Genomic DNA, 14,268 nt, shown 5'->3' on the forward strand with positions numbered 1-14,268 from the left:
ATTGATTGCATAAGTATTCACCACCTTGAGTCAATATTTGGCAGAGGCATCTTTGGCAGCAATTACAGCCATGAGTCTCTACCAGCTTTGCACATATGGACAGTGCAATTTGTGCCCAGTCTTCTTTGCAAAATTGTTCAAGCTCCGTCAAGTTGGATGGGGACCTTTGGTCCTTTCCACATATTCTCAATTGGATTGAGGTCCGGGCTTTGACTGGGCCACTCCAGGACATTGACTTTTTTGTTTTTAAGCCACTCCAGTGTGGCTTTGGCTGTATGTTTGGGGTCATTGTCCTGCTGGAAGATGAATCTTCTCCCAAGTCCCAGGTCTCTTGCAGACTTCAGCAGGTTTTCCATTTTGCCCTCTATCTTCACGAGCTTTCCAGGCCCTGACGCAGAGAAGCATCCCCATAGCATGATGCTACCACCACCATCCTTCACAGTAGGGATGGTGTTCTCAGGATGATGTGCAGTGTTAGGCTTGCGCCAAACATAGCGCTTAGCGTTGATGCCAAAAAGCTCTATTTTGGTCTCATCAGACCATAGAATCTTCTTCCACTTTGTCTCAGACTCTCCCACATGCCTTCTGGCAAACTCTAGCCGAGATTTGATGTGAGTTTTTTTTCAACAATGGCTTTCTTTTTGCCACTCTCCCATAATGGCCAGTTTTGTGAAGCACCCGGGCTATTGTTGCCGTATGCACAGTGTTTCCCAGCTCAGCTGTGGAAGACTGTAACTCCTTTTGAGTTGCCATAGGCCTCTTGGTGGCCACCCTGACTAGTGCCCTTCTCTCCCGGATACTCAGTTTTTGAGGACGGCCTGTTCTAGACAGATTCACAGTTGTGCCATATTCTCTCCATTTCTTAATAATGGATTTTACTGTGCTCTGGGGGATATTCAATGCCTTGGAAATGTTCTTATAGCCTACCCCTGATTGGTGCTTTTGAAGAACCTTATTCCAGATTTGCTTTGAATGTTCCTTCGTCTTCATGATATAGTTTTTGTTAGGAAATGTACTAACCAACTGTGGGACCTCCCAGAGACATGTGTATTTAACCTGAAATCATGTGCAACACCTTAATTGCACACAGGTGGACTCCATTCAACTAATTTTGTGACTTCTAAAGACAATTGGTTGCACCAGAGCTTATTTAGGTGTGTCATAGCAAAGGGCGTGAATACTTATGCAATCGATTATTTTCTGTTTTATATTTGTAATTAATTTAGAACAATTTGTAGATTTTATTTTTCACTTTAACATTATGGACTTTTTTTGTGTTGATCAGTGGCAAAAACTCCATTAAATCCAATTAAAAAAAAAATTAAATCCATTTTGATTCCATGTTGTAACACAATAAAATTCCAAGGGGGTTGAATACTTTTGAGAGCCACTGTATATAATAATAATAATAATAATAATAATAATAAAGTAGTATCAAAGTACAGTATAACCTCAGAGTTAAGAACCCCTTGGGAATGGAGGTTGTTCGTAAGTCTGAAATGGCCGTAACTCTGAAAATGAGTTTTCAATGATTTTAATACATGTGTACACCTGTTATCTACCGCCCCAATGTGGTGAATAATACAGGGATATTGCACAGTGATGCAATACTCACATTGTTATGGTTCTACAATCTTTAAAATGGTACTACAAATGGAAAAATGCTACATTTAAGTGACTATTGAAGCAGCTACAGCAAAATCACATATGTAAACATCCAGGAAATGTGGGTTAACGTTGTGCTTGTTTTTGAACATAATGCATTCATGCAGCTTGCTCAGCCATTCAGCTTCCTTTGGCTTGAAAAAAAAAAAACTGTGATTTGTTTAAAACTAAAATGTTCCTTGCAAAATTGCCCGCACTTGCTTTGAAATCTGCCTCACCTTTGTCTGGATACATTTTCTTGGTAGAGTAATTTTGCCTTCATGACCAGTACACTGCTTATAGGAGTGCCTATTTGGTTGCATTGCACACATGGTTAGGTGGTTTGCAAACTTCTGGCTAAAAGTGGGGTGTTCGTATGTTTGGTGTTCGCAACTCTGAGGTTCTGTTGTATATGGATTATTATAAAGGTGTTTTAGGTTACAATGCCATGCAATTGACAACAGGTATAAGGCCTCCATGGGCTGCCAGAAAAGCTCTGGCAGGGTATGACGAGGATGTTTAAAGCAATATGTGCTTCTCACATATGTCTCTCTCACTTCTTGGAGAGATGCTTGATAATCCAATCTTCTCATTAAATCGGATGCATGTCTCAAATGTTTATCAAAAAACTGCTATTGGAGAAACAGATGTAACATTTCAAATGACATATTTCAGAAGGCAGGGAAATATACAGTTTATTATGTGGATATGAACAGTTAAATATTTATGCACAGATGTTTGGTACATTGTGGAATATTAACATTTGGTACATTGTGGATTATTTCTCTCTTTGTTTGTCCAATCAAAGAGAAACATTTGTGACATATATTACATTTAAATGAAAAGAAAACATTTTCTCAATAGATGAGCATTACATTTTCCCACTGGATCTGAATAATTACCATCTCCATTTGTTTTTAATTATTACAAATATGCTTAACATTATGGGAAAGCAAAAGACAGGATGAAAATATTTTACAATAGATTCAAAATCAGAGGTTTGATCATCCTTGAATTTTACAGTATGTAATCTACAATAATTTATGAATCCCAGGCTAGATTCTGAAAGCAGCTGTGATGGTGTGCCTGAACATTTCATTTAAAAGCACAGGGGACAGTGTATAGAGTAGAGTTCAGAAAGCTACGCTATTTTCAGTGCAATTTGCTATGAGACCATCTTTGTACATTAGATTAACATATGAAAGAATGAATACCTCAATGTCCGCTAACTTTTTTGTTGAACTTTAAAAAAAAAGGTTTTAAAATCAGTAGTAAACCTTTACTTCAGTAACTACAGGGGTCTACGGCTTATTAAACTATTTAGAGCTGTGGTGTGACCCATGTAAAATGATAAATGGAGGAGGCTGTGTGGTCCAGTGGTTAAAGAAAGGGCTTGTAACCAGGAGGTCCCCAGTTCACGTCCCACCTCAGCCACTGACTCATTGTGTGACCCTGAGCAAGTCACTTAACCTCCTTGTGCTCCGTCTTTCGGGTGAGACGTAATTGTAAGTGACTCTGCAGCTGATGCATAGTTCACAGACCCTAGTCTCTGTAAGTCGCCTTGGATAATAAACAAGTCTGGTAAATAAACAAATAATAATAATAATAAATCAGCATGTGTCATCTGTAGTTAATAAAGATTAACATCTTCACCAACTTCACTTTAGAAATCTGTACAAAATCTTAATCTGTACAGAATCACTGCCTGATTTACGAGGAAGAAGACAAAATGTATTCAAATTCAAGAAAATTCTGCAACAATGAAACTTTGAGTGATTATATGAATTTAATACCATGTGAGGTTTCTGATGATATTGATAAAAGTTATTAAAAAAAAAAAAGCCCTTGACAAATTATAACCTTATCATATACAGTTGGATGTACATTTATTCATTATAATATAGCCCATTTAAATGTGCATTGCAAATCCATGTATTTATTTATTTATGTTTAAAATAACTATCAACCTGCAGTCCGGTGTAATGTACTTATTACATGTTTACTACTACTGCTACATATTAATCAGAAAGTTTGAAAATTGCATACGTTCTGCAGATATGTGGAGTATTTGTAATTGTTATTTTCTGTAAAATGTAGACTGTATCAAGTGTATGGCTCATGAGTAATATAATAACAATAATTGAACAGGATAATAACTAACTATCTAGCAAACAACAAGAGGCTTTCAGATGAATATTATACAGGGTTTGCATATTGAAAATCCATTTAAAAAAGATTCAAACATTTCATATTACAAAAAGATATATAATCACAGTCAGTGCATTTTAAGAGGAAAATGTTTAGGGCTTATGATTGCTAGAGCTTCTAGTGGATCTGCAGCAAAGTAAACGCACGTCTATGGAGCTATTGGATAGGCTTAATATTCACACCACATGGGGCAGGGTTAGGTTTTTGTGAGTTAACATTTATCAAGCAATAGATGCTTCCTTCTCTGATAATGTTTTTTTTGGCAGTTTGGCTCTGTGAAACAGTCATCTCTCGACTATGCCAGTGAATCTTTGGACCAGGGCTGAATGAAATGTGCGTGTTCTGCAAGTATTAAGTATATTCAGCCGAAGGCTCTGGAGCTCCCTTTCTATCTCCATGTTTGAATATGTTTCCGTTCGATCCCGATTGTAAACCTATTTATATAAATGGCCTTTCGCTTATAACTCTTTTCTTTTAACATGCTCTGTAGTCCCCTTACCATTTTATGATGTTTGAAATCTGAGTGGTTCTTATTGCTGTTACTCAAATACTATGGTCTTTTTTGTGATAAGGTGTTTTCACCTACAGGAGCTGCTTTTCAGCTCTAATTGCCTGCAATAGGATGACATTTAGCCAAAGTGTCTTTGTAGAAGTAAGAGCCAGCGCCATCTACTGCTGTACAACATGGTGCTGGCACTTGTTAATATGAAGATATTTTGACTGATAGCCTAACGCGTATCAATGGCAGGAAACTAGAATTTAATAGCACTCCTGACTTCAGGTGAAAGTAGCTTAACAGCGACTTTGAAAACATATTTGAGAGATTGCAAACATCAGAACAAGTGGACTGTAAACATACAGCTAAATGGTGATTAATTGTCAGGTGAATATTTTGATCCACACAACTGTCATTTTAGAGGTGGCAAATGTACCGAAGACATCCATGCACCTTGAAAAAAAGGAAACATTCTCGCTAAACTAGCAGTCATCCCAATATCCAGAGAATCCTTGTTTGATAAATGAATGTTTGTGTCAGCATGAGAATTGCTGCCCGGTTGTTTCATTTGGTAGGACACTAATACAGGTAGATTAATGACAAGCAGTAAATGATTGATTCATTTGGGCCTTAATTGCCTACTGGTACTTAACCATGCAGCACTAGAATACTAATGAAAGCAGCTCATTATACCTGGGAACCAGACTGTGTTCAAGAGAAACATGCAGGAATTCCATATCTAATAATACTGTCAACACATATTTGTCAATTGGTTACCTTAGAAGAAACAGAATCAGGGGAAAAGATGGTACAACAAGCTAATTCAATTACTTTTTACGTCTTATACTTAAGGAGGTCTGGGTTTGTATCTGACCAAAACTAGGGATGCAACAACCGCAGTAATCATCTGAAGTAGTTGAATACTAGTTGATTGGAAGGGGGGGTTGATTTGCAAAATCTAACTGAAAGGGTTAATTACGATCATCCTTGTGAGTGAAATACACATGACACTCTATGTACATTCATGGAGTATTTTATATAACAAATACAATGTATGGAAAAGAAAGTATTTTAATATAAAATAAATGATTCACTCTTTAGCATAGTTTACATAGAAGAAACACCATGAACATCATAGAGTACTGTACTTACTCAAGGACTGCTCTGTCTCTCACTGCCTTCCTCCACATTAGACTGCACTTATAGATTTCTTGATCTACCTATCCTAATATGCAATGCATTCACCTGACCTACGCACGTTACTGGATCCTCAGCTGATGCAATATCCTTGCATTATTGCACTACTAATATGTTGTTCTAAATATAACTTGTTGCATCCTATTTTGTATTTTAGTAGTATTATTTGCACTTACTGTTAACTATATTGTCATGGCTGGATTAACCTATACACAAATTACACTATAGCAGTTTAACAAGCCTCATGCCCAGCTATGATCAGCAAAGAAAAAAGCCTACATAAAGTGCTCAGATAAGTTATCTAATTCAATTTGTTATTACTGTTTGGTACTGAAAAAATGTATACATTGAAAATAAAGTAAGTTAGGAAATATCATCTTGCAATTAACAGGTTCATACAGTGTCGTTTACGGTGTACTCACCTATTTCAAACTTATCATATGATTCGTATCAAATTAGCTTTATGCTGGGCTTGTTTGTATCCGAATATCTCATAGGGAGCTCAAAGCAACCCAGGAACACATATGGGTGAGTCTCAACGGGGCTGATGGACCACTGTAGTGTATGAACTATCCTTAAGATAGAAAATATGAAGCGTGTTCACAGAGCTGTATTTGGTGCATATCCGTAGAATTGTATAAAAAACAATATAGGGTATGTAATAACCGCAGCAGATGGACACACTGATGACGTTTCTCACATATGTATATGGCAGCACCACAAATCAGGAGAATATATATATATATATATATATATATATATATATATATATATATATATATATATATATATATACTCCATAATAAATTATAACGTGCAACACCAATCACTTTGAATATAAAAGCTTTTTAAAAAAATGCAATTCTCAAGTCTGCAAAGCATAAAAATGCCTAATTTTGGTTTGAAACTGGAAAAATAATGGTTACCATGCCCAGGCATGATGGAAAATACTGTACAGTGACTGGATCTGTATTTGTCACCTTCATTTTTACATTTTGTGCAAACTCCATGGCCGAACATGTATTTAAGAAAAATAAATCTGTTGCTCAGTTCTTCTCAGTGCTGTGAAAGAGTGGGCTGGAGCTGTCCATTCTGCGCTCCGCTCCAGCAACTATCCCACCCCGCTCCATATACAATTGACTCGCTCTGCTCCCCACTCTGCTCACACTCTCTGTCCCCAACGCAGGGCCGGATTAACCAATATGCCAATAACACCATTTGCCATAATATGCATAGGGCCCCCAAAATATGGGCTAGCGTAGGGCCCACACGTCCTTTAATCTGGCCCTGTATACTGTATTTAAATATACATTTTGCATTGTAACCCTGTACAGCCCTGTAACAGGGCGAGGAGCGTTATTTTGAGTATGTTATTTTTAGAATGTTATTTTTAGAACAGGGCCTCCCCCTCCGCCCCTGTGCAGGTTATTGTTTTGTATTTGTTAATTTTATGATTTATGTATTTATATGACAGTGAAGCGCCGTGGTGTGAACAGGATGTGAGTGGTGATAATAAAGGCAATGTCCAGACCAGAGTTCTCCCAAAACGTCTGTGTTTTAATTTCAATAATTATAATAAATAATAATAATAAACCCCCCCCCTTTTGCCAGCGATGGTATCGGGGGGAACACGGCAGGTTTACAGTCCTTATTAACAAAAGAATGACACTCCTGAACCACAATCCTCCGTGCACGAAACTGTGCTCTTTCTTCCGGGGTCGTGGTGAGTGCTGGTGCTGTGCTGTGTTGTGCTGTGAGGGACGTGCTCCGGGTCTAATGCTGGCTCCGCGGCTGCAGCTCCCGACTCTCACTCCTCCTCTGTCAGAGACAAAACAAAACAATAACAGAGACACAGGCTCCGGCTGGATACCGTCATCAGCGCAAAGGGGGCCGTACTAACGTAACTGCTTCCCCTTTGTACCCAGAACCTCCTCCTTGCAAACAACCCGTTGCCATGGTTTCTCCAATAGGGGCCCGCCCCGCAGCTGATTGCAATGGAATCCTTCCAGGTACATGCAACTACGCGCTCCCCCTAATATGGTCACCTTCCGGTTTCCGCCTACCGTCAAGGCAGTCCATCTAGGAGGAAGCATACGATCCACCTTACCAAGCGCCTTCTTTGGTCGGGAGGGAGATTTACAGTTTGAATTCTTTCTCTCTCTGTCACACATCTCACCCCTCAGAGTGATGCCGAAGGCACACTCGGCCAATTCTAAGTTCCCCAATGGGCCCCCCTCCCTTGAAAAAAAATCTGCATTTTGATGCTCCTTACCCGCACGATGTTTCACTGTATAGTGGAAGGGTTGCAGCACCAGATACCACCGAGTTATCCGAGCGTTATTGTCCTTCATCGTATGCAACCACCTTAAAGGAGCATGATCAGTGACAAGAGTGAAAGAACGCCCCAGCAAGTAATAGCGAAGGGCATGAGTGGCCCATTTGATGGCCAAACACTCCTTCTCAATGACGGAGTAGTTAATCTCCCGTGGAGCCAATTTTTTGTTCATGTAAATAATCGGGTGTTCTACCCCGTCAACTTGCTGGGACAGGACCGCCCCCAGACCAATCTGGGAGGCATCGGTCTGGAGGATGAACTCCTTACTGAAATCTGGTGAAATAAGTGCTGGGGCCTGGCATAGTCTCCTCTTAATCGTGTCAAAGGCCCCCTGACACTCCCCTGTCCACTTAACTATTTTTGGAGCCGTCTTTTTGGTGAGCTCTACCAAGGGGTTAACTATGGTGGCATACTCGGGGATAAAGCGGCGATAATAGCCTGCTAACCCCAATAGTGATCTCACCTGCGGTTTGGTTCTCGGGATCGCCGTCTCCACTAGAGCCTGGACTTTAGAAGCGATCGGCTTTACCCGCCCATTACCCATAAGGAAGCCAAGATACTGGGTTTCTTGTTTGCCGAATGCACACTTGCCCAGGTTAGCCGTCAGCCCCGCCTCCCTCAGAGACTGTAGGACGGCCGAAAGTCTAATAATATGCTCTCTCCAGGTAGAGCTGAAAATCACCACGTCATCAATGTATGCAGCGGCATACTGCTGATGGGGCGCTAGGACCTGGTCCATCAGTCTCTGAAAGGTGGCCGGGGCTCCATGCAACCCAAAGGGCATGGTCTGGAAATGGAACAAGCCACCCGGGGTAGAGAAAGCAGTTTTCTCTTGCGAACTCTGGGTCAGTGGAATTTGCCAGTATCCCTTCGTCAGATCCAAAGTCGAAATCAACCGCGCTCCTCCCAGTCGGTCGAGGAGCTCGTCTACCCGAGGCATGGGATATGCATCAAACTTGGAGATGGCATTAACCTTTCTGAAATCCACGCAGAACCGAGTGGAGCCGTCCTTCTTAGGCACCATCACTATCGGGCTGCTCCACTCGCTCCGGGAAGGCTCAATGACTCCAAGCTCGAGCATATCCCTCACCTCCCGGCCAACGGCACCCCTGCGACTCTCCGGGATTCGATACGGTCTCTCTCGAACCCTGACACCTGCGGGAGTAATAATAGCATGTTCAATCATATTAGTTCTGCCAGGCAAGTCAGAAAAAACATCACCAAATTGTTTCACTAACCCACGGAGTTCACACTTCTGATCAGGAAGTAATTGTTCCCCCATCGGAATGTTAACTGTAGCTGGTGTACTGACAGAGGGACCAAAATCCTCTTCTATACTGTCATTGGCTATAAACAGGGCCTCCCTTTCATTGTAGGGTTTTAATAAATTAATATGGTAAATTTCAGTTTTGTTCCGGCGATCGGGTTGTCTGATTTCGTAGTTTACATTACCAATTGCCCGCATCACCTCATATGGTCCCTGCCACTTAGCGTACAGTTTAGACTCCGAAGTGGGAAGTAGCAGCAGTACCTTATCTCCTGGCCGAAAAGTCCGAATCCGTGCTTGTTTATTGTACTGCTGCTCTTGCCGATGCTGAGCCTGTTTTAAGTTCTCGTGTGCCAACTGACCAACCAATTGCAGGCGATCTCTCAACATAATTACATATTTCACTATGTTTTTAGCATCTTTATTTTGCTCCTCCCATCCTTCCTTTACAAGATCAAGGACCCCTCGTGGCTGTCTCCCGTACAGCATCTCAAAGGGAGAGAACCCGGTCGAGCTCTGAGGCACCTCTCTCACTGCAAACATCAGGTAGGGAAGGAGTTTAGCCCAATGTTTTTGCTCCTGGTTGACAAACCGCCTCAGCATCTGCTTCAATGTCTGATTAAAACGTTCCACCAAACCATCCGATTGCGGGTGATAAACGGAGGTCCGAATGGATCGAATTTGTAATAATTTATACAGTTCCTTTAAACACCGTGACATAAAATTAGTTCCGTGATCAGTCAGAATTTCTTTGGGGATCCCTACTCTCGCTATGATCTGCACTAACTCTTTTGCAATCGCTAATGCACTAGTGGACCTCAATGGTACTGCCTCTGGATATCTGGTCGCGTAGTCCACCACTACTAAAATATGCGTATATCCACAGTCAGACTGGCTCAATGGGCCCACTATGTCCATTGCAATGCGTTCAAAGGGGATATTGATCAGGGGCAGTGGAACCAATGGGGCCGGGCGAACCCGCCCCGGCGCTACCTGTTGGCACTCTCTACAGGTCGCCACATACCGCTTCAACTCACTGTACACTCCCGCCCAGTAAAATCAAGCCAATATTCGTTCCTGAGTCTTTTCGCTACCTAAGTGGCCCGAACAAGGGACATCATGAGCCAACCGCATGATCTCATGTCGAAAAGACTGAGGAACGAGTAACTGTGTTACAGTCTGCCCTGTGCTCGGGGCTCGGGATACTCTATACAGCAAATGCCCAAGCACAATGTGGTGAGGGTATGTGAGCGGCTGATTGCCATCTACTTCCTTCCCCTCGATAGACCGAACCTGCCCCCAGAGGTTAGCCAGCGTAGGATCATTTTTTTGCTCGTACGCTAGATCAACATCTCGGTCCCAGACTTTCGGTATATCGAGCGGGGATATGGTAGCCTCAGCACTAGGGGTCTCAGTAACTCGGCCCGGTCGGTCACACTGGATCCCAGTTCCCTTTCCCTGGCGTTTATCAGACGTGGAGGAGTCTCCTACCAAACCCCAACCTCGTGTCATTGATGCGCCCTCCCATTTTTCCACCCTTCTCTCTCGTTTAGTTTTTTTTGGGCGGAACCGAGAGGGGAACAGATCAGCATGCAGCGGAAAAATATCTCCAATAGTTTCCCCCGCTGCTCCTATGGCCTTACCGGAGACTGGCTCTACCTTTTGGTTTATAATTGTTTCGAAACATGGCCAGTCTCGACCTAAAATAACAGGGTATGGCAACCTTTTTGCCACCGCCACAATTACACGGCGGGTGTGACTACCAATGGTCACATCTAATTTAGTGAGGGGGTAGTCCTTGTTATCTCCATGGATACAGGAGATGACCACTAACCCACGTGACCACCAAGGTACCCCTTCTAAGAGAGTTTCCGAAATCAAGGTCTGACCACACCCAGAGTCCACTAATGCGTGGGTGCTCACATTACCAACCCGCACATCAACAATACAAGGTCCCTCCCAATCATTACCCCTGGACTTACCTGTCGCCGGTACCAAATAATGCGAAGCCGCACCACACTCCATTGCTGAGGGGCAATTCCGGGCAAGGTGGCCGACCCCATGGCACCGGTAACATTCCAGAGGGAGAGGCGCCCACGGAGCCTGATTGTCCCGCTGCCGACCTGACAGCGGGGAGGGGGCCCCTGTTCTACCCCAGCTGGGGGTTGACCTCGGCCTCCAGTGTTGTGGAGCGAGGCCACCCGTTGGGGAACGTGAGGGTGCTGGTCCAGACGTGAAGGGTGTGTGTGGGTGAAGGGGCCCCGGCCTTGGGCCCGCCATCCTGGGTCTGATGAAGGTCGGCGTGGAATGTATCGGGGTGGGCAGCGGTGTGGGCATAGAGTCCTCGTACCCCTCAGCCAACCTGACCGCGGCGTCCAGCGTGGTGGGCCGGTGCCGGCTGACCCAATTACTGGCTTCTGGCCCCAGCAACTGTATAAATTGTTCAATGGTGACAATCTCAGCCACCTCCTCTGCTGTGCGTTCACCAGGGCAGAGCCACCGGGTCACCTGGTCCACCAACTGCTGGGCCATTACTCGGGGTCGGACTCCTTCTGGGCGTTGGTACTCCCGGAACCGGCGGCGGTGCGTCTCCTCCGTGATGTCCAGTCGCTGAAGGATGGCTTTCTTTACAAGATCATAATCCATGGCTTGTTCATGGGTTAAAGCGTGGTAGGCTGCCTGGGCTTCCCCGATCAGATTGGGTCCCAGCTGGGTAGCCCACCACTCCCGAGGCCATAGGGCTGCTGTCGCCTGCCTTTCAAAGGATGTTAAATAGGCCTCGGGATCATCCTCCAGCGACATCTTCACCACTTTAGGTTTCGGAGGCGCTACTGCTGGTTCGGCCACCGGTTCCCTCCTCTGGTTGGCCGCGAGGAACATGGCATTCATCCTCTCCATCACCGCTGCCAAGGTCTCTTCATGCCTACGTGCCTGAGCCTCCATCATGGTGTTCAGTGCTGCAGGGTCCATTGTAAAATCCCGTTTCTGACACCACTTGTGAACAGGATGTGAGTGGTGATAATAAAGGCAATGTCCAGACCAGAGTTCTCCCAAAACGTCTGTGTTTTAATTTCAATAATTATAATAAATAATAATAATAATAAACCCCCCCCCCCCTTTTGCCAGCGATGGTATCGGGGGGAACACGGCAGGTTTACAGTCCTTATTAACAAAAGAATGACACTCCTGAACCACAATCCTCCGTGCACGAAACTGTGCTCTTTCTTCCGGGGTCGTGGTGAGTGCTGGTGCTGTGCTGTGTTGTGCTGTGAGGGACGTGCTCCGGGTCTAATGCTGGCTCCGCGGCTGCAGCTCCCGACTCTCACTCCTCCTCTGTCAGAGACAAAACAAAACAATAACAGAGACACAGGCTCCGGCTGGATACCGTCATCAGCGCAAAGGGGGCCGTACTAACGTAACTGCTTCCCCTTTGTACCCAGAACCTCCTCCTTGCAAACAACCCGTTGCCATGGTTTCTCCAATAGGGGCCCGCCCCGCAGCTGATTGCAATGGAATCCTTCCAGGTACATGCAACTACGCGCTCCCCCTAATATGGTCACCTTCCGGTTTCCGCCTACCGTCAAGGCAGTCCATCTAGGAGGAAGCATACGATCCACCTTACCAAGCGCCTTCTTTGGTCGGGAGGGAGATTTACAGTTTGAATTCTTTCTCTCTCTGTCACACGTGGGTATTGTTTTTGTATTTATTTATTGAATTTAAATATGACGGCGTAGCCGTGCGTTTGTTTTGTTTTTGTTTTGTTTTCATTTAAAACGTGTTCTGGCAGAGGCAAGGTTGGTGCTCGTCCTCTGCCAGGAGTAATTAGTAAACTCGTGCAGATTGTGGCCAAAGGGTAATAGAATAATTACCAGCTAGTTAAACCCCTCGGTCACGGTATAAAAAGCCTGAAACTCTCCAGCTCGGTGTGGGTGTTCGGAGGAGGAACGGGAGAGCGAGCGGAGAGAAATGAAACTAAAAGCAAGTAATCTAGGATCAGTGAAGGCTACTGCCCAGCCTGATCATATTATTTGTGTTTGTGGTTTGTTTTGTTTATTTTTATTTTCGCTCTGTGAGCAAGTGTTTTTGTTAAGCCTTTTATTTAATTTTTTGTATTATAAATAAACGGTGCGCAGCGTCTTTTTTTCCTGCAGTACTGCTTGTGTTTCCATTCCTGCTTCTGGCCTGATGTCACCACTCATCCATCCCTGCCACAAGCCCTGTAACACCTGTAAGTCGCCTTGGATAAAGGCATATGCCAAATGAATAAATAATAATAATGATAACAGTAAACAAATTTGTTTACAATGAATGGCACTATATTGTCAATTTTCCTCTAGACAGCATAATGAAATACAAGGACAGCTCTGGTAAGGTACCTTTTTGAAATGTTTAAATATTCACTGTGACTTATGGTTTTAATTACTTCTTAATTTATGAGAACACTGGGGTATTTGCTCAACTTTATGAGCACTTTGTAATAAAAAAAATAATTATTCCATCCTTTATAACATTTTATCTTGTTATCAAGAATGAATCCGGCCATCCACTTTATAAAAAGATTTTAAAAGACTGACACCAAAAGCATATTTGTATTTAAATGTTAGAAAACTAGCAAGCTGAGTTTAGGTACAGTAGATTCAGTTAAAGAATGTTATACACATTTCAATTGTTTTTCTTCTTGTCGAACAATGGAGGCAAACTGTATAGAACTTGGGGTAAGCTATTGTTGTTATTTATTTCTTAGCAGACACCCTTATCCAGGGCGACTTACAATTGTTACAAGATATCACATTATTTCACATTATACAGATATAACATTATATTTTACATACAATTACCCATTTATACAGTTGGGTTTTTACTGGAGCAATCTAGGTAAAGTACCTTGCTCAAGGGTACAGCAGCAGTGTCCCTTACCAGGGATTGAACCCACGACCTTCTGGTCAAGAGTCCAGAGCCCTAACCACTACTCCACACTGCTGCCCAAGCGATCTTTTGTTACAGTCCCATTTAAAAAAAAAAAAAGTTTTACAAATAAGTACATTTGGGTTCATTTAATTGATCTACCTGGTGGTGAATTTAATTAATGAATTTCATTTGTTTAGCCCTCTGATTTTCAAT

General features: G+C 43.1%; 1 protein-coding gene across 1 annotated transcript; it reads right to left on the minus strand.

The window, feature by feature from the left end:
- Window positions 1-7,144: 7,144 nt before the first annotated feature.
- On the minus strand, window positions 7,145-12,186 carry LOC131706861 (zinc finger and SCAN domain-containing protein 29-like). Its single transcript, XM_059008735.1, has 2 exons — window positions 11,130-12,186; window positions 7,145-7,363 (listed from the first exon to the last, which is right to left on the minus strand). The coding sequence occupies exons 1-2, from the start codon at window positions 12,115-12,117 to the stop codon at window positions 7,353-7,355; spliced, it is 999 nt and encodes a 332-aa protein (XP_058864718.1). The 5' UTR covers window positions 12,118-12,186; the 3' UTR covers window positions 7,145-7,352.
- Between the last annotated feature and the right edge of the window lie 2,082 nt (window positions 12,187-14,268).

The sequence above is a fragment of the Acipenser ruthenus genome, chromosome 37 (assembly GCF_902713425.1).
Source record: "Acipenser ruthenus chromosome 37, fAciRut3.2 maternal haplotype, whole genome shotgun sequence".
Taxonomy (NCBI): Eukaryota; Metazoa; Chordata; class Actinopteri; order Acipenseriformes; family Acipenseridae; genus Acipenser; species Acipenser ruthenus.